Genomic DNA, 21,389 nt, shown 5'->3' with positions numbered 1-21,389 from the left:
ACTCCTGGCCTACAGATCACTCCTGGTAGTGCTCAGGGATTCCTTTTTTTTTTTTTTCTCAAGGATTCTTGCGGTACCGGAAATTCAAAACTGGGGCTCTTAAATGCAAAGCATGTGCTCTAGTCTTTTGAACTATCACCATGGCTCTGATTACTTTTTAATTGTGAGAGTACATCTGGAAGTTCTGGGGAGTTCTGTGGATACCTAGTCCACAGCTGGTAGAAGTGTGTGCTAGAGATAGAACCCAAGTCCTTGCACATGCAGGATCTGTGCTCTGTTATTTGAACCACATCTCTGACTGTTTTTCTTTTCTTTTAAATTTTAAGCATCTGCCTTTTATTTCTGCTTCAATAAAGAGCATAATATTTTTCATTTATGTGTTTTTTGCCATGGTGCTGATTGAATCTAGGGCCTCACACATGTACTTTACCACTAAATTGCATCATCAGGCGTAAGCCATCTGCCTTTTATATATTGACTTCATAGAAGTTTTTTGTTTTTTTTTTTTGTTTTGCTTTTTGGTCACACCCATTGATGCACAGGGGTCACTTTTGGCTCATGCATTCAGAAATTACTCCTGGCGGTGCTGGGGAGACCATATGGATGCTGGGAATTGAACCCGGGTTGGCCACTTGCAAGGCAAACGCCCTACCCGCTGTGCTATTGCTCCAGCCCCTCATAGAAGTATTTTAACTTGATGTTTTGGAACCTTATTGTAAAGCATATAATACAATCTCTGCTGAAAAAGTAGTGGATCTGAATTAAAAAGTGGTTTAAAGTACTCTTGGAATCAAACCCCCAACTAACAGCCAGTGTTCAGGATTGTATTACCTATATTTTCTTCTGTGTGTTTTATGGTTTCAGGTCCTATGTGCTTTCTTTAATCCTTTTATGTTGTTGTTAACCTGCAAAGCCATCTGCATCACTAGATTGCCTACTTTGAAATACTTCTTAGTTAGATGTACTCTTAAAATGCATTTCTTTATGTTTATTAATTGTATTACACCATTATGAAATTTCACATGTGCTACATTGAAAATATGTCTCTCCCCTATGTTTTGAGTGCCACCCTCCTCTTTTGTAACCAGTAACTAGTTTTAGAGTTTAAAAATTCATTAGTTATCTTTGTTTATTTTCTATATATATTTTCTGTGTATTTTATGACAAACGAAATCATGGTGTTTGTACTTTTTCCTTCAGACTTTATGTTGCAAAAGGCAGAATTTTATCTCTCTTTTTGTAGTTGAATATAGCATTTCATTATATATTTATACTATATTTTTATCCAGTAGTCAGTATGTATTTTTGTCTCAGTTCTTGGGTATTATTGGTAATGCTGCATTAAATATGGGAGTCTCTGCATTTCTTTGAGTTGACGTATTTATAATTTTTTGGTAAATATCCAGAAGGACAATTAGATCATATAGAATTTCTTCTGTTTATTGGAGAACTCTCCAGATTGCTTTCTAATAACTGCACTGATTTACATTTCCACCAACAGTGTATAAAGGTTCACATCTCTCTTCATCCTCTCCAGTACTTGTTATTTTGTTAATAGTTAATAGGTGTCAGGTAGTAGCTCATAGTTTTGATTTGCCTTTCCCTAAGAAGAGATAACCATATTTTCTTGTGTACATTTGTCACCTGACTTTCTTCTTTGGAGAAATGTCTGTTTAGATTCATTTAGAATTTTTCTATGTGATGTCTGTGGTATAATTTTATCATTTTGCCTGTGACTGTATAGGTTTTATTTTGTATAGTTTTATTTTGTACAGGTTTATTTTTGTTGAGATTTTTGGAGCAATTACATTTGTTTCAGTTTTGGAGCCACACGTGGCAATTCTCAGTAGTTACTCTTGGCTCTGCACTCAGGACTCAATCCTGCAGTGCTCAGGGAACTATATGGGATGTGGGGTATCAAACCCAGGTCAGCTGCATGCAGAGCAAACACCTTACCTGCTGTGCTATCTCTCCAGCCCCAGATGGGGATTACATTTTGACTGTACATTACTTTAGATAATATAACCATTTTAAAGATGTTATTTTTTTCTAACCTATGAGCATGGAATAACTTTCACCTCTTTGTGTCTTCTGTTTCTTTCAACAGTGTCTTATAGTATTTAGCATACTGGTCTTCTCATCTCTGGTTAAAGTTTGAAAGTATTTATTTTTTATGAAATTGTAAATGGAATTGTTTTCTTGGTTGTTCTTTCTGCTTTTTAATTTGCATATATAAAGAAAAGGATTTCTTTTGTATAAATTTTATAGTCTGCCACTTATTCTAAAAGCTTTTTACTGGAGTCTTTGAGGTTTTCTCTGTATATTATAATGCTGTCCACATATAGTGATGATTTAAAAGTTGATAGCTTATAAAATATAATTAGCTTCCTTTACCAATATGTATACCACCCCCCCTTTTTTTTTTTGCTTTTTTTGGTCACACCCGGCGATGTACAGGGGTTGTTATTCCTGGCTCATGCACTCAGGAATTACTCCTGGCAGTGCTCAGGGGACCACATGGGATGCTGGGAATTGAAGCGTGGTTGACCATGTGCAAGGCAAATTCCCTACCCACTGTGCTATCACTCCAACCCCCTGTATACCTTTTTTGCTTTCATTTTTTTTTTTTTTTTTGCCAAACTAGTGGTGCCGCTCAGGTCTTTCTCCTAGTTCTTTGTTCAGGGATCACTCCTGGTGGAACTTGGGGGATCATAGGTGGTGCCAAGGATCAAACCCAGGCTGGCCATATTCAAGGCAGGGGCCCTACCCTCTGCACTATTACTCCATCCCAGGGAACAATGTCCTGTATACTTCTAATATTCTTGAGTAGGATTAGTTCCAGTAAAAGTGTAACTTAACCTGGAAAAAAAATTAACTATAGAAATTACAGTTTGCAGTTTTTACCATTTACCATTTGTACATGTAGAATTATTTCAGATTTTAACTGAAGTAATGCCCTGTGAATTTACTGTATTTCATTTTTAAACATTTCAGGTGGTGCAGGTGGCAAAGGTGTTTGGGGAACACCTGGACAGGTATATGATGTGGAGGAAGTGGATGTGAAAGATCCTAATTATGACGATGACCAGGTATCAGTGTTTCACTGTTTTGTTTCATTTTGGTTTTTTGGGCCACACTACACAATGCTCTGATCTTATAACTGGCTCTGCACTCTGGTCGATCTTGGCAGAACCTTAAGTGGTGCTGGGGATTGAACCTGGGTTGGGTGCATGCAAGCAAGCATCTTACCTGCTGTACTCTCTCTCTGGCTCTAGTATTTCACTTTTTAAAAAATACAGTGAGACATCCTTGCATGTGTTGGGAGCTGAGTTTGATCTCTGGCATCGCATGCCCCTCTGCACTATTTTGGCGCCTGGAGCTACTCTTGGCAGTTAGGGTGGTAGTGCTGGATGCCATCAGGGTCATTATCTCATGATATTGTGATGTTGGTTGGGGGGGGGCGCATTCAGAGCCAGGGATTGAATTTAGGGCCGTTAAGCATGAAAAATAATATCCATTCTTTTGAACTATCTTTCTGACTCTTATATTCTTTCTTATTATATATTTTAATATATGTCCTTATCAACTTTAATGGATATGGGTATACTTCTAAGAGAACATAAAAAAATTTAAAACCAGTCAGATTATAGTACTATAGAATATCATTAAATATTCTAATTTTAATTCTAATTTTAATTGATAGTGTTAGACTATGTTAGACTGTAGGCAAATTGTATATTAACATTTAGGGGCATTTTTGCAAAGAAGGGGATGTATTATTAATGGACGTGGATCTCCTGAAATTTCAGTTGAATAATCCTTTATTAGATATTTTTTCAGTATTAGATATTACAACATTGACTTTTTGTTTTTGTTGTACAAAATTTTTATTGTAATAATAGTGACAGCTTTCATGCATGCTTCATTTTTTTTAAAAAAGTGAAGTTTTACAGAAAATGCTAAGTATGGTGGAAAACCATGTGAATCCTTTCCAGTCACTGAAAGATTGGTTTTGTGAGTGAGATAAAAAAGAACATAAGATACAGGGATATTGGGAGTAAGTTAATACTCTCAATACTCTCAATACTCTCAATGTGGTTAATAGTTCTAATTTATATGTTGGTTTATTTAGATTGTATAAAAGATCAGTGATATAGATTCTGTTTTTATATGTGATCACAATCTGTGGCATGTCTTTGTCTTGCCAAGATAGAGATTACTAACGATTTGTAAAATAAAATTATGGAACAGCTTCAGTTTATATTATTTGTTCATTAAATGTATAATTTTACCTTACCTTCCTAGGAGAACTGTGTTTATGAAACTGTAGTTTTGCCTTTGGATGAGAGAGCGTTTGAGAAGACGTTAACACCAATCATACAGGAATATTTTGAGCATGGAGACACTAATGAAGTTGCAGTAAGTTTAAAGTTGCTAGTATTTATTTCATGTAGAAGAGAAAATTCAAAATGCTATTAAAAGCAAATTTCTTTATCCAAACTCTGAATGAACGATTTGAGGCTCTTCCTGTTCCTGGAACAAGCAGATATCATTGGGCTACACTAGCACACGACAGGGACAAATGGAGGTGTTACTGACACCCGCTCAAGCAAATCAAAGATTAATGGGATGACAAGTGATAAGTGATATTAAAAGCAAACATAGAAGGGTCTTGGATAAGATTAAGTATTTTCTTTTTTCTGTTCTTTTTTTGTTTTGTTTTTGGGCCCCACCTGGTGGTGCTCAGGAGTTACTCCTGGCTCTGTACTCAGAAATTACTCTTGGAGGTGCTTAGGGGATATATGGGGTGATGGGGATCAAACCCAGTTGGTTATGTACAAGACAAATGCCTTACTCTTTTCTCTCACTCCAGCCCCTAAGTATTTTCTTTTGAATAAAGGAATTTTAGTTAAAAAATGAATGAAAATGGTGCGATGTGATTGGTACCTTCAAATTTGTAATATTTGAATATCCATTCAGGGCATGCATTTTGGAGTAATTTATAATAGGTTATTCCTGTGTTGAGCTCCCTTAAGTGAGGGAAATAAGTTGATGAATTATTGAACTTATAATATGAACCATTCTATTATGTAGGAATAGTTTAAGTTCTGTATTGGCAAGGACTGTTGGAAACCTCTTACGTTGGAAATACAGCACAGAATAAATGGTTAAGTACTACTATGAGCAGAATGTTATGGAAGCAAAAAAAAAAAAGAATGTTTTGGAAGCATTAAATGGAGATGATTTCTGAACCATCTAAGGATGGTTGGGAGTTTGCCAGGGTAAGATGACTGAAGTGTATTTTAGATTATCCTGTTAAAAGGAAATGAGTTCAAGCATATTTCATGATCATAAATGGAGTGGAAAGAGAAGTCTGAAAGTAGTTCTACACCTTCTTATTGTATATTGTTTACTTTTTTGAGAAAACTTGCAATTGAAAGGAAAATATGAGGGCTGGAGAGAGTGTGAAGGTTAAGGCACTTTTTAAGCATGTGGCTCTGACTGCAATTTTGATATGAATTCTGGCACTGCATCCAGTCCTCCAAACAGAGCAACACTGGGTGTGCAACCTCCCCCCCACACACACACCAAGCAAAATAAAGGGGAAAGTACTCTGAGTTAAAATTTAGTCTCTAGAGTTATACCACTTCCAATATTCCACTTCCAGTTTGGATACTCTAGATATATCTCCTCAACAAAAGACTTTTTTTTTTTTCATTTTGGATATGATGAATATGATACTGCTATTTTGTTCACAGGTTTTGGTATGAGTATTAAAATCATAGAAGTAGGTAATCCGATAACATCCAATGCATTGTGAGTGGTCAAAATATTTACTGACATTGTATTTTCAATAGGAAATCAAAATTTTAGCAACCATAATGCTGTTTAACCTACTTAAAAATAATGAACTGAAATCTAATTTTAAAATTTAACATAAAAAACTAGGATATGGACAATGTTCAGTGAAAATAAACCCTTGATGCTGACAACAGAACTAGGTTGCCAAGTCAAAAAAGGGAAGAGTGGTATGAGTGGATATGTAGGGACAGGAGTACAAGGTTTCTAGCATTTTGGTGGTGGTACAGTAACTTTGTACAGAAAAAGCATAAAATTAACTTTTAATAAACTATGTTGTTCAAGAAAATAAAAATGCTGAAAAGGGGCTGGGTAATACAGCTGGTAGGGCACTTGCCTTACATGTCACTTACCTGGATTTCTTCCTTGGCATTGCACATTGACCCAAGTGCCATTAGGAGAGAGATCCCTGAGCTCAGAGCTAGGAGTGCACTCTGACCACCACCATATGTGACCCATATAACCAAAAAAGAAAAACAGCTAAAAAGTGGAATTTAAATTCCTTATACAATTTTTATATGAAAGCAAATTTTTTTTTGTTTGTGAAAAGGTTTAGGAATAGTTTATGACATAAAATAAAACTCCACAAATACTTAAGCAGAATTTCTATAAGTATTATCAGTCAAATTAGTTAACTCCTGACACTAAAGTTAACAGTATTATAAAGTCAATTAACAGTATTATATAAGTCAACAGGTACTGTCCCTGACATTTAGTGTAAACCACTTTCTTGAGTTTAATGGTAAGTTAGACAGTTGAAACTTGACAGTTGATCAATTTCTAAATGCCAGGGAAAATGTATTTATCCTGTCTCATAAAAATAACTTTTTTTCTGATTATTTTCATAGGGAGAGATATAATGGCATATGGATAAAATCTTGATTTTTCAAATATAAAATTGTAGTGAACATAACTTGTTTTTTGAATAGGAAATGCTAAGAGATTTAAACCTTGGTGAAATGAAAAGTGGAGTACCAGTGTTGGCCGTGTCCTTGGCTTTGGAAGGAAAGGCTAGTCATAGAGAAATGACATCTAAGCTTCTTTCCGACCTGTGTGGGACAGTAATGAGCACAAATGATGTAGAAAAATCATTTGACAAATTGCTGAAAGAGCTGCCTGAATTAGCACTGGATACTCCTAGAGCACCACAGGTTTGTATGGTTCTCTTTATTTATAATCTCCTTGTTCTAGTAATCATAGTAAAGTATGTACTCGTAGGAATTTTGGTAAATGAAAAACTGAACCTTTTATCTTACCAAAGAAACCCAGTATCATTTTATTATATTTTCTGCAGTTAATTTTTTTTTTGGCTTTTTGGTTCACACCCAGCGATGCACAGGGGTTACTCCTGGCTCATCTACTCAGGAATTACTCCTGTGATGCTCAGGGGACCATATGGTATGCTGGGAATTGAATCCGGGTTGGCTGCGTGCAAGACAAATGCCCTACCCGCTGTGCTATTGCTCCAGCCCCTGCAGTTAATTTTTTTTTTTCTTTTTGGGTCACACCCGGCAATGCACAGGGGTTACTCCTGGCCCTTCACTCAGGAATAACTACTGGCGGTGCTCAGGGGACCATATGGGATGCTGGGATTCGAACCCAGGTCGGCCGCGTGCAAGGCAAACGCCCTACCCGTTGTGCTATCGCTCCAGCCCCCCTGCAGTTAATTTTTTTAAGAAACATGATTTAAAATTTTGTTGGCCAACTCCGCCCTCATGCTCTATAAAATTTTCAAGTCATGGTTTTCTGTTGTTTGTATATTGTTAAACTTTTATGAGCTAGTATACAAAAATACTAAGCCTGAAAATACAAAAAGAGACGAGCCTCATGCATGAAGGAACCGGCAGAGGAACCCAGGTGTGTGGGACCCAGGGCCGAGATCTCCAAGGCTGCTCAAATTGGGACTGGGCCTCTTCCATCCAGATCCCCCATTTTCCAGTAGCTAGGCAGTCACATCCAGAAACTGCCCCCAGCGCTGTGTAATCCCACCAACAGCCAACATCCAGAGACTATAAAACCAAACTCCTGAAAGAGAGCACGGCAGAGCCTGGCAAGCTACCCATGGAGTATTCAGTATGTCAAAAACAGTAATGATAAGTCTCATTCCCCTGACCCTGAAAGAGCCTCCACCGTTGGGAAGACGAGTAAGTTGAGGTTGCTAAAATCTCAGGGTTGAGTGTAATAGAGATGTTACTGGTGCCTGCTCCAGTAAATGGTCGAACAACGGGATGACAGTGATACAGTGATACAAAAATACACAAATTGTTAAAACTGGGCATTTAATTTGCTTAATGCCAAAATAATTGTAAATAAGACTTCCTTATTATATATTTGTGGGGGAAATAGAATATTCATGGTTATGTTCTATTAGATCTTGTCCTCAAAGCCTTATTATTTTGATTAGATTTAATGCCATGCTGACACTGTAAATGATTTTCTGTTCTGAAACTGAAAAATATGTTATTGCTGTTTACTTGAGTAAAGTTTTTCATCTGGCAGGAACATCTAAACATTAAGAATGTATTATAGTTAGTTTAATTCTTAAATGTAGTTTTTTAGTACTTTTGTATGACATAGTCCTTATAAAGTACTGAACTGTGATTGAAATTATAATTTTTTTCTTTTCACATCAGTACACACTTTAAAAATGACTACTGCAAGTTCATATTAGGGAATTTTTGTTAACACATTTAAAAAAGGTGAACAAAAATAAACTATTAACATTTTAATGCTAATCTTCATTCTACTTTTTGTGGGTGTGTGTTTTAGGATATTCTTATACTTTTGTTTTAATAAAAATGAAGTGATATTGTGTGTACTTGGAAATTTGATTTTATACCTTAAAATGTAAGTATTTCCCTATTAGATCTATATAATAGATCCTGATAGGATCTAATAGAACATAACCATGAATATTCTATTTTCCCCACAAATCTATAATAAGGAAGTCTTATTTATGATTATTTTGGTATTAAGCAAATTAAATACCCAGTTTTAACAATTTGTATATTTTTGAATATTAACTACATAGTAGAGATATACCATTTAAGTAAACCTTCATTATTTTTATGAGAAGTATAAATTTCTTTTTTTTTTTTTTGCTTTTGGTTTTTGAGTCATACCCGGCAACACACAGGGGTTACTCCTGGCTCATGTACAGGAATTACTCCTGGAGGTGCTCGGGGAACCATATGGGATGCTGGGAATTGAACCCGGGTTGGTTGAATGCAAGGCAAACGCCCTACCCCCTATGCTATTGCTCCATTCCTAGATAAATATTTCTACATATTTATCTATGAGAAAAGTAACCTTTTCTCCACAAAATAAATAAGTTTTTTTTGTTGTTGCTGTTTTCTTTTTAGAAAACTTAACCCTAATTTTTTAGAATGGGTATTTCTAAAAGAAAGTTACTTAAAGAAAGTTACTTATTGAATTAGTATGTTTGATTAGATGCTATATTTCAGGCAGTATGCAAGATGTTTGGGACTTGGTAGTGAGCAAAGCGGATGTGGGCTTTCTGAAACTCTGGTATTGGAAGGTTAAGATACGGGAGAATATACTATGCAAAAGTAGTAAGTGCTAAGTAGATGTTTAAAAATTTATTAATTTCTTATGTATTAACTATTCAGCTCAATCATTATCAATTATGTATTTAGAAATGGTGTCTGATAAAAGTTTATTTTAGATTTTTTATACAGCTTTTTTTCCTTATAGTTGGTGGGCCAGTTTATTGCGAGAGCTGTTGGAGATGGAATTTTATGTAATACCTATATTGATAGTTACAAAGGAACAGTAGATTGTATACAGGCTAGGTAAGTAAATTAATTTTCCTATTTAGATTGCCAGAGTCGGGGAAAATTCTGCAGGATTCTTATGAAATGACACTTGAATTAATAAGACATTATGGACATATGTTTATTTGTGTGTATTCTCCACCGTTCAGTAGGACCAAGAGACTGTCTGCAGGATGTAAAGGAAGAACATAGTATTTTACAGAAGTTTTTGGGTTTAAAAATATATTTACTTATTTATTTCTTTTGATTTTGGGGCCATACCCGATGGTACTTAGGGCTTATTCCTAGAGGAACTCAGGGACAGGGACCATATGTGTGGTGTCAGGGATTGAACTCATGCTTGAATGGGGTTGGCCACAAGGCTAGAATACTACACGCTATACTGTTGATCAAGACCCAAGAAATTTTGGGTTTTAGCTAAGCCTTTAGCTCGTGGATCTGTTCCTTTTTATAAAGAAAGGACTGAACTTTAGATTATTCTTTAAAGTCTCCAGGTTTAACAGTTCTATAATTAATATTTGAATACATTGTCAGTATAAACAAAGGAGCTTAATTTATAATTTATTTTGCGTTTGACGGCTATAGAAATTTAGGTCATGTTTTTTACTTTTATTTTTGTTAAGGTATAAGCTTAATATGCTATTTAGACTTTAACAGTATATGATTTTTCCTGACTCCCTAGAAACCTTGATTTGGACCTAGTAGTATTTTAACTCTTCATAGGATTACTTCAGTTTATAGTGAAAAGGTCTTCCCGGTAGGAAGCATGGATCCATGTCAATATTAGTTATGTGTGAAATATTCCTTCCCAGTGCTTTAAGTGTAGGTCAATTATTTGTGTAACATAATAGTTAACATCTAAATCTGGATTTCTTTTGGCTAACAAATGGAAATAATAAAGCATAAGAAAATTTAACATGAAAAGCAACATTTTTATTCCCAGATTTTATTTTAAAAAGTAGTTTCTTAAAGACACTTTCAAGTTTATGGTGTTTTTATGTTAGATGAGTGTTTTTACTACACAGATAATATATATTTTAATATTATCCCTAATTTGGTACACCTCAAATGTGTCTTAAGTGTTACATAAATAATTTATTTTTTAAATTATTGTTTTTAATATAGAGCTGCTCTGGATAAAGCGACTGTGCTCCTGAGTATGACTAAAGGTGGAAAGCGCAAAGACAGTGTGTGGGGCTCTGGAGGTGGGCAGCAGTCTGTTAATCACCTTGTTAAAGAGGTAACTATTAATGTTATCTCTGGCTTAATTTGTCTGTATTCTTTTAGGGGGATAAATTGTTTCCTCTAATTGGGTTGGAGCAATAGCACAGCCGGTAGGGCGTTTGCCTTGCACGAGGCCAACCCAGGTTCGATTCCTCCGCCCCTCTCGGAGAGCTCGGCAAGCTACCGAGAGTATCTTGCCCCCACGGCCAAGCCTGGCAAGCTACCCGTGGGATATTCAATATGCCAAAAACAGTAACAACAAGTCTCACAATGGAGACTTTACTGGTGCCCGCTCTAGTAGATCGATAAGCAACGGGATGACAGTGACAGTGACAATTGGTGACTATCAACAAAACATCACTGCTGCATGGAGAAAAGAAAGAAAACTTTATTTTTCATAGTTTAAGGACTATCTGGAGGAAGAAACTAACAGTTCTTATTAGCTGCTTCCTTATCCCCACCCAGGGTGGTTTCTAATTTATATTCATTTGAAATAGGCTGGCTGTTCTGTGTAAAGAAACAGTTTATATTAAAGCAGTCATTAAAATAAAGCATTTATCTTTCAGGGTGCCTAACATCTTGGTTGACAAATGTGTATTTTAAACTCAGTTTCTAAGGCAGGAACAAATCTGTGTGCAAGGAAATGAGATTGAAAACAAGACTTTCAGTTATATGAAAGTTTGGCCCTAAGTCTTGATAGCTGCTCCAGTCAACCTGATTTCTGCATGTAACTGAGGCAGGGAACTGGAATGGTTAGTTCTCTAGAGTTGTGTGGAGCTTTCCAGCAGCTGGGAAGTGAAGGATTTTTTAACCATTCATGGCTAATCTGAAACCTCTGTAAATGTATCTATTCTGTGTCTATTCCACACTGGTATTTATAGAAGAAAAAAATTATTCCTAACATTTTATTAAAAAAATAATTTTTAAAAAAAGGATTTTAAGTTTGTTATTTTTCCCCTTAGAGGAGTGATTTTACAGCATATAGATATGTAATGTGTAGTTTAGTGTTATCCCTAATTTTGGGATAACATATTACAAATTATTACAAATTAATGTAAATTAATCCCAAATTATTACAAATTAATATAAATTTTTTGCACAGAATAGCCTGCGTCTTTCAGTTGAATAATTAAATATAAATTAGAAACCACCCTGGGTGGGGATTCAAAACTTGATAACAAGTTCAGCTTCATTGCTACAAATGGAAAGGAATAATTCTTTTATATTAGCTTTTTACTATTTTGCTAAAATTCTTTAACAATTGTATAATTGTTAATACATTTTTGTTTTGGGATTTCCCACAACTATGTTAAGTTAAAAGGACTTTCGGGAATAATTACAGGAAGTTCAAGTGAAGAAGAAGGAAATTTTTTTCTGGTAGTTTTAAATGTTGAAAAAAGACTTGTAGTTATATTTTTTATATGAACAATTTGAAACAAGAGTACCTTAATATAAGTTATGAATAGTAGATGAGAGTGGTTGATTTTTATATATTTTTTAAATGTTGAAAATTAAGACTTCTGTTTTAAATTTATCTGAGCAATGGAAACAAGATGGTCTTATAAGTTATGAATACTAGACCAGAGTGGTAGATTTTTATAAGGAATTTGGTTAAAATGATATAAAAATTGTCTTTGTGTATACCTTAAAACAAATTTGATTTTGTTGCATTAAAACCTCTATATTCTCTACATTTAAAATTTTTCTGATACCAAAGTTCCGTTCTGTAACAAGAATCATAAAATTAATAAGCTCCTTACTGTTATATCTTTAAGCAAATTGGAAGTTTTACAATTCACGTGTTTTGGTTTTTTAGTATAATTTTCATGTTATTTTTGATAGTTAAGAAATAATATATATATCTAGACTTACTGTTAAGGCCTAAACTATAGATATATCTTTGATCTTTAAATTAAATGGGAAAAGGAGGTGGTGTTTGTAATCTCTTGCTTGCAGCATATGGGTGTTGTTTATTTGGGGCGAATGCTCAGGGGTTACTCCTGGCAGTACTTGTGGGATGCCTGGGATTGAACCTAGTTCTGCTGCATACAAGGCAAGTGTTCTACTGACTTTATTATCACTTTGGTCCCACATAAGTATTTTTTAATTAAAAAGTTATAGAACATTTTGGGATTAACAATTCAAGATAAATGGCAGTTAGGCAATGAGAAGAAATTAGACATGTTTGGATTGAAAAGGAAGCAGTAAAATCACATTTATTTCCCAGAAAATGTGAATGCATCCACAGAAACCAAAATAAAATAGTATGTCATGATTAATGAATTCAGCATATTTTCAGGTCAATATAAAACATAAAGTAAAATTATTTTATACAGTAACAATAAATGATCTAAATTGAATTTAATAACTATTTTATAAATGACAGAATGGAAAACATTTGACAAAAGGCATTTTAAGTATTGTACATTGAAAACTAAAATATTATTGACAAATTTAATAGAAAGATAATCCTTATTTATGAATTGGGAGAAAATATTGGAGAAACTTTCAAAACGTTTTATGATGTGACTGATGTATCATTTCTTAACAACAACCAAAAGGTCAAGATACACATTGAAGTAAAGCTGCTAATCTAAGTTTGAGATTGATTATATGTTATATAATGGAATCATGAGTTGACCACAAGAGAATTTTAAGAAATGTAGATGTAAGCTTTATAACATCATTTTCAAAGATACAAGGAGCCCAATGGGATAAATTTAAGTACTTTAAATTATATAGTACTTTAATTAAAAACAATATTTTAAGAATAAGTCACATAATTTAATAAATTTTAATTTTATAATTCTAAAATCACTGTCACTGTCATCCATTGATCAATTAATCAACGATTTGCTCATGTGGGCCCAGTAATGTCTCCATCCATCCTAGCCCTGAGATTTTAGCAGCCTGTTTTTACTCGTCCTTCCCAATATGGTGCCGCATCTTTCAGCATCAGGGGAATGAGACCTATCATTGTTACAGTATTTGCATATGAATATGCCATGGGGAGCTTGCCAGGCATTCCCGTGTGGGCAGTAAACTCTCGGTAGCTTGCCAGGTTCTCCAAGAGGGAGAACTAGACTATCAGATTCTAAAGTAAAAAAACTTAAATGTAAATATTTACTAAGTATTTAATAAATTGTAGTATAATAGGAATTATTCATTACAATGTATTCTGTTCATAAGATTTTACTTCACTTTATGTGAAAATGTAAGAGATAGAAGATGACCCTTTTAGATAGTAATTTCAAAACCTCAATTGTTGAGAAACTATAGAAATATTTTCCTTATGTAAAAAAATTCTGTTATCATCTCTCATTTTTTGGTTTCAAATGCTTTCACATTCTGATAAGTGTCAAAAATTTTGAGGCTTACAGTTACTGCCCCCTAGTGGTAGTTAAGATCCCTTGTTTTATAGGAAGCATTGAAGCATTGAACATGGTCACAGCTCAGACCTTGCACATCTTAAGTCTCTGTAGATCTGAATAATTATTACAGCACACCGAAGCAGTTTAATTTTTCATATTAATTAACCATTTAAAATTGAATTTTTTATTCACAAAGTTTCAAACCTGTATATCCCTACATATTTGAAAGTTTATCTTGTAATAACATCTCAATTTTTAAATGTAATAGATTGATATGCTGCTGAAAGAGTACTTACTCTCTGGAGACATATCTGAAGCTGAACATTGCCTTAAGGAACTGGAAGTACCTCATTTTCACCATGAACTTGTATATGAAGTAAGATTCCTTGTTGACATTCTAAATGTCTCTTCATCCCTATTTTGACATTCAAAAAATACTATTATTTAAAATGTTTATTATTGTTGAGGTAACATGTTTTACAGTATTATTATGTGTTTGGTATACAAGGCTACTGTACTTTCACTCATCAAAGTGCCAAAAATCCTCTACACTATATAACTATTCCTATGTTACTTCTAGTCTCCCTCATCCTCCCTCCCTATACATTTATTTGGTAGCCTCAGTTCTGGTGTCATAGTTCAAGGGCTGGTTTTCATTGGTTTCTGTCCGTTCTCTTCCTTTATTTATGTATTGCTTTATGAATGGACTCATCTATCATTTATTCTTCTTCCTAATTATTTTGCTTAAAATGACACCTTCTGGCTCCATCCAAGTTGTAGCAAAGAGCAAGATTTTATATTTTCTTATAACAGTATTCCATTGGGTATATATACCTGAATTTCTTTGCTTTCTTATCTGTGTTTGGGCATTAGTATGGCTTATAGATTTTGGATTAGTATAACTTCATTGAACATATTTTTTCAAATTTATGTTCTTGTTATATATCTCAAGGAGTGGAATCAGTTGATCATGAAGTAGTTATATTTTAAGTTTTTTGAGAAGTCTATGCTGTTTGCAGAGGCCAAATAAGGTGATAGTTCCACCAGTCCGACCCACACAGTCCCATCAGTGGAAAAGGAGTAAGGGATTCTTTTGACACACACTTACTTTATGACACTATTTTCAAACTTTTTGATATAGGACATTTTTATTTGTGTCAGATGATAATGGATTTCCCCTTGATTTGCATTTCCCTAATTCCCTAATGATAAGCACTTCATTGTGTGCTTCTTATCCACTTATGTATCTTCTTTGATGAAGTCCTTGTTCAGCTTCTCCCCCCATTTTTTGTTGGGTTGTATTAAGTTTTGTGAGTGCTTTATGGTGTGTGACTATTTTCTCCCATTTAATAGGATGTCTAATTTAGTGATGGTCTTTTTCATTATGCAGAAACTTTTTAGTTCTACTTGTTTATTTTTACTTTTGTTTTCTTTGTTAGTAGAACTAAATCACTGAAGACACCTTTAAAGTCAAGATCATGGAGAGTTCTGCTTATGTTTTCCTTTATATATTTTACAAATTCAGTTTTAATATTGAGGTCTTTATTCCGTTTTGTTTATGATGTGAAATTGAGGCCTGACTTCATTTTCTTTTAAACATGTGGCTATCACATTTCCATATACCATTTGTTGATGAGGCTTTCTTTCCTCTAGTTTTTACAGTTAACTTTTTGTTGTAAACTATTCATGGATCTGAGCATTTTCTTCTAGGTCTATCCCATTTTTCTGAAAGTATGATTTTGTTCAAGTACACACTTTTTAATTTAGCTACTGTGATTACAGAGTTATTTATGATTGGATTTTGGTCATACAGTGTTGCAGCACCTATCACCAGTATACATTTCCCACCACCTGTGCCCCCAGTTTCCCTCATTCAGTTCCCCATCCCCTGTCTGCCTCTACCAAAGGCATCTCTCTCTCTCTCTCTCTCTCTCTCTCTCTCTCTCTTTCTCTTTCTCTCTCTCTCTCTCCCTCCCCCCTTCCTCTCCTTTATTTCGGGCATTATGGTTTTCAATAACAGGTACTGAAAGGTTGTCATATATATCCCTTTACTTACTACCAGTATGCATTTCTTGTCCAGAGTGATTATTTCCAATTATTATTGTCATAGTGGTTCTTTCTCTGTCCTAACTGCCCTTTCTCCACCACTTGTAGCAAGCTTCCAACAGTGGGCCAGTTCTCCTGGTCCTCATTCTACTGTCCTTGAGTAATGGTCTCATATTATGGTTTTTTTTTTTATATCCCACAAATGAGTGCTGTCATTCTGTATCCTTCCCTCTTGTTCTAATTCATTTCACTCAGCATGATACTCTTCATGTCTATCCATTTATAAGAAAATTTCATGACTTCATTTTTTCTGGTGGTTACATATTATTCCATTCTGTAGATGTAGATGTACCATAGTTTCTTTACCCAGTTGTCTGTTCTCAGACACTTGGGTTGTTTCCAGATTTTGGCTGTCTTGAATAGTCCCATAATGAACATGGATGTGCAGATGGTATTTCTGCTGTGTGTATTTGGGTCTCCAGGGCAAATTCCCAGGAGTGGTATTGCAGAGTTATATGGAAGTTGTTTCTAGTTTTTTATTTTTTTTTTGAGAAATGCCCATATTGCTTTCCAAAAAGGCTGGACCAGTCAGTATTCCCACCAACAATGAATAAGAGTCCCCTTCTTCCTGCATTTGCACCAGCACTGATTTTTCGTGTTCTTTTTGATGTGTGTTAGTCTCTGTGGTGTGAGATGATATTGCATTGTTTTGTTTTTTATTTATCCGATGATTAGTGATGTAGAACATATTTCCATGTGCCTTTATTTATTTATTTATTTTTGCTTTTTGGGTTACACCCGGCAATGCACAGGGGTTACTCCTGCCTGTATAATCAGGAATTACTCCTGGTGGTGCTCAGGGGACCATATGGGATGCTGGGAATCGAACCCGGGTTGGCTGCGTGCAAGGCAAACGCCCTACCCGCTGTGCTGTTGCTCCAGACCCTCCTGTGCTTTTTAGGTATTTATAGTTCTTCTTTGAGGAAGTTTCTGTTCATTTCTTCTCCCCATTTTTTTATGGGGTTGAATGTTTATTTCTTATAAAGTTCTACCAGTACCTATATCCCTTTGATATTGACCCCTTACCAGATGGATATTGGTAAATAATTCTTCCAATTCAGTGGGCTGTCTTATTATCTGGGACACCATTTCTTTTGGAGTACAGAAGCTCCTTAGTTTAATGTAGTCCCATTTGTTCATCTTTACTTCCACTTGCTTGGTCAGTGGTAGTCCATCTTTGAAGGTATCTTTCGCTTCAGTGTCATGGACATTTTCCTCCATGAACCTTATGGATTTAGGTCTGATACTGAGGTTTTTAATTCATTTTGATCTGATTTTTGTGCTTGGCGTTAGAAAGAGGTCTGAGTTCATTTTTTGCTTGTAGCTGCCCAGTTTTTCCCAAGACCACTTAGTTGAAGAGGATTTTCTCACTCTATTTCGTATTACTTTCTCCTTTAACAAAGATTAAATGATCATATATTTGAGGGTCTGTGCCAGGATACTCAACGCTATTCCATTGGTTTGCGTGTCTGTCTTTATTCCAATACTATGCTGTTTTAATTACTACTGCTATATTGAACAGTTTGATGTTGTGGAAAGTGATGCCTCCCATCTTCTTTTCCCCAAGGATTGCTTTAGCTGTTTGTGGGGTTTATTCCATATGAATTTCAGAAATGTTTGGTATATTTGGAAAATGCCATGGGTATTTTTATAGGGATTGCATTGATTCTATGTAATGTGTTGGGGGAGTATTGCCATTATGACAATGTTAATCCTCCCAATCCATGAGCAGGGGATGTGTCTCCATTTCTTTGCCAGTGTGTACTTTTGATCAATAAGTTTTCTATGTCAGGGAATTCAGTGCCTCCCATATTTTTTTCCTCTTTGAGTTTTTAGTTATTTTACTTAATGAGTTCTGTTATTCCATATAAATTTAGTAGTATTTGTTCTAGGTCCTTGAAAAATGCCTTTGGAATTTTTATAGGAATTGCACTGAATATTTATAATGCTTTGAATAACAATTTTAGATTAACAGTTTTTATGGTGTTAATTCTTTGAAGCTATGAGTGTGAATATTTTCCCCAATTCCTTTTTTCTTCTCTTAATAGTGATTTTATAGTTTTCAGTGTATAAGTTTTATACCTCCTTTCCTGATTCTCATGTACTTGGTGTTTTGGGACATAATTATAAAGGGGATTTTTGTTTGTTTGGGGGCCATACCTGGTGGTGCTCCAGGTTTATACTTGGCTATGCACCCAGGAATCATTCCTGGCAGACCTGGGGGACCATATGGAATGCTGGGGTTCTAACCAAATTTACCACATGCAAGACAACTGCCTTACCCATTATACTATCTCTCTTGCTTGTGAGGGGTATTCTTTAAAAATTTCTGTTCTAGATCATTGCTTTCATTACAGAAATTAAATACAACTTTTGTTTTGATTTTGTAGCAAAATACAATTAGTACATGATTTGTAATGGTGACTTAATTCTTAGTAATAACATACAATTTTTTATTTTAAAGATTTATTTTGAAAGAAGAAAGTTGTTTCTAGATTTTTATAATGGTTTATAGCTATGTTTTATATAAAAGGGATACAATTCCCCATGTATGAATTAATGATCCAAAATTCATTAAATTTTTAGGCCATTATAATGGTTTTAGAGTCAACTGGAGAAAGTACATTTAAGATGATTTTGGATTTATTAAAATCCCTTTGGATATCTTCTACCATTACTTTAGACCAAATGAAACGAGTAAGTATATTATATTTGAACACTTTAGGCAATACCTTTAAATATATATTATTGAATAAGGATTAATTCTCACTGAAGTTTATGTATTTTTGGTAATATATGCCTATAGCTTTTTTAAAAAAATGGAAGTGTTAAATTTTTTTTGCTTTGAGCCACACCACATGGGTTAAGTGCAAATCAAATGCCCTATCTGCTATTCTATTGCTCAGGCCAAATGGTAATGTTTATATTTGAATCTCTTGAATCATGTCTTAGAAAAACACTTAAGTGATTAAAAAATTTGGTACTTCCTCACAAATTTTAAGGTATTTCAATTTTTCTAGAGCTTAATATTATGCTTTAAAATAATTTTTTATTTAAATTTGTGTGTTTTATTAAATGTCAGTTAAGCTTTTTAAAATATAAATTTGTAAAGGAAAACAATTGAGAAAATTTCATTTTTGAGACCTTGGTTCTAAAAAAGACATTTTCTGTAATAAATGTATTAGCTATACTTCTCAAGGTTCATATTGGACTTTGGTTATATGCATTTATCTTTGACCTTGATAATAATGGTGGATTATATGTCATTATGTATTTTATATGGACTAACAAATATGTTTATAATTTCGTTGTTTTAGGGATATGAAAGAATTTACAATGAAATTCCAGACATTAACTTGGATGTTCCACATTCATATTCTGTGCTTGAACGATTTGTAGAAGATTGTTTTCAGACTGGAATAATTTCCAAACAACTTAGAGATCTTTGTCCTTCAAGGTATTCTTAAATATCTCTTGAACATAAAATACTGGCTGAAGAGTTTGGGAGGCTGTTAATTTTCTGATATTCTCGGTCTATCAGAAAAGTAATGACTTCTTAGAAGTCACTCAAGCAGAAATTATCTATTTTGATTTTATGTAGAAACTAATCAGTTTATTTTGCCTCTTTATAAATATATAAGGAGGCATAATAACTCATGATAACTCAGGAATAACTCATGAAATTCTAACTTAATGTCAGGAATTAATTTTCTGGAGCTGTTCTGTATGCTAGGTTCTGTTTGTTTTTTTTTTTTTGCTTTTTGGGTCACACCCGGCGATGCTCAGGGCTTTGCACTCAGGAATTACTCCTGGTGGTGCTCAGGGGACCATATGGGATGCTGGGTATCGAACCTGGGTTGGCTGCGTGCAAGGCAAACGCCCTACCCGCTGTGCTGTCACTCCAGCCCCAAGATTCTGTTTTAAGTAGCTTAAATATTATTGATTAATGTATCTTTTTAATAGTTCTTTACATATTAGAAACCAAAGATGAATTTACCTTTTTCTGATTTTAACAATCTAGATTCATTTCCTGTGCTCTGTGTAGCTTCTTTTCCTCCTTCATTGAATAGAGAATTGTCTCACTAGAAAGTGTATGTGAGTTTTAGAAGTATCTTATTTGTGCTAGTAGGATCTAACTACATGGTTGTTGATAAATTTTTGGTTCCTAAAGTTTAAAATGAAATATCATAGGCTGTATATTATAAAAATTTTCAGCTAAGAAAATTCTAAGCTGGTTATATTTGTGATCATGAGGATTAAATTTTAGGAAAATAACTTTCTGATAGAATCCCTTTACTCTAGGGTAGTGGCCTTTCAGTGTATTTATATCTCAAGTGGTGGTTGCTTTAGAGTTTAGAAACCATTATGCGAAGGAAAAGAAAATGGTAGAATGTACACTATAATGGCTGTGATAAAAATGTTTGGAAATGGCGATTTCTCTGTGATGGTACCTTATATATGTTGGTTTGTACTGTCTTATAGTCTGAAGGTTTTCTTTACATATAGAAAATATAACTGATTTCCAATTAGTATGAAAAGGGGTCAATTTCCTGGTACTGGCTCTAAAACCATTTTTTTTAAATTTTTTAAAATTTTTTTTAAAACTTTATTGAATCACCATGTGGAGGGTTACATAGTTCTCAGGATTATGTCAGTTATACAATACTCAAACACCCTTCCCTTCACCAGTGCCCATCTTCCATCACCAACCCCCCCAGTATACCTGCCGCCCCCTCCCATCTCCCCAGTCCCCACCCTTGTAAGTGATAATTTTCACTTCGTTTACGCTTTATCTCGATTACATTCCATGTTTCAACACACAACCCACTACCGTTGCTGGGGTTTCCCCCCAAAAAGAAAAAGACAGTCCTATTGCCAAGGAGGCATTTGATAGTTCTCCATTGCTAAGAATATAGAGATATTAAGTCCCGCTGTTTGTTACATAACTTTTCTTTTTCCCCCTTGCCCCGCGCCACCGAGTTCACGCCTGTTTAGTAATCGCCACGCTGTCTGACAAAGGGAAAAAAACCGAAAA

At 34.5% G+C, this 21,389-nt stretch overlaps 1 protein-coding gene across 1 annotated transcript in view; it reads left to right on the top strand.

Annotated features, from left to right (window-relative positions):
- PDCD4 (programmed cell death 4) overlaps window positions 1–21,389 on the top strand; it is a 34,044-nt gene that overhangs the window by 10,736 nt on the left and 1,919 nt on the right. The window contains exons 4-11 of the mRNA XM_004611923.2: window positions 2,995–3,089; window positions 4,306–4,419; window positions 6,789–7,010; window positions 9,574–9,671; window positions 10,779–10,893; window positions 14,517–14,624; window positions 18,941–19,051; window positions 19,672–19,811. Of these exons, the coding sequence (XP_004611980.1) occupies window positions 2,995–3,089; window positions 4,306–4,419; window positions 6,789–7,010; window positions 9,574–9,671; window positions 10,779–10,893; window positions 14,517–14,624; window positions 18,941–19,051; window positions 19,672–19,811 (1,003 nt within the window). The remainder of the gene's footprint in view (window positions 1–2,994; window positions 3,090–4,305; window positions 4,420–6,788; window positions 7,011–9,573; window positions 9,672–10,778; window positions 10,894–14,516; window positions 14,625–18,940; window positions 19,052–19,671; window positions 19,812–21,389) is intronic.

This window comes from Sorex araneus, chromosome 11 (genome assembly GCF_027595985.1).
Source record: "Sorex araneus isolate mSorAra2 chromosome 11, mSorAra2.pri, whole genome shotgun sequence".
Classification (NCBI taxonomy): domain Eukaryota; kingdom Metazoa; phylum Chordata; class Mammalia; order Eulipotyphla; family Soricidae; genus Sorex; species Sorex araneus.
This window is presented reverse-complemented; position numbering and strand designations above follow the sequence as displayed.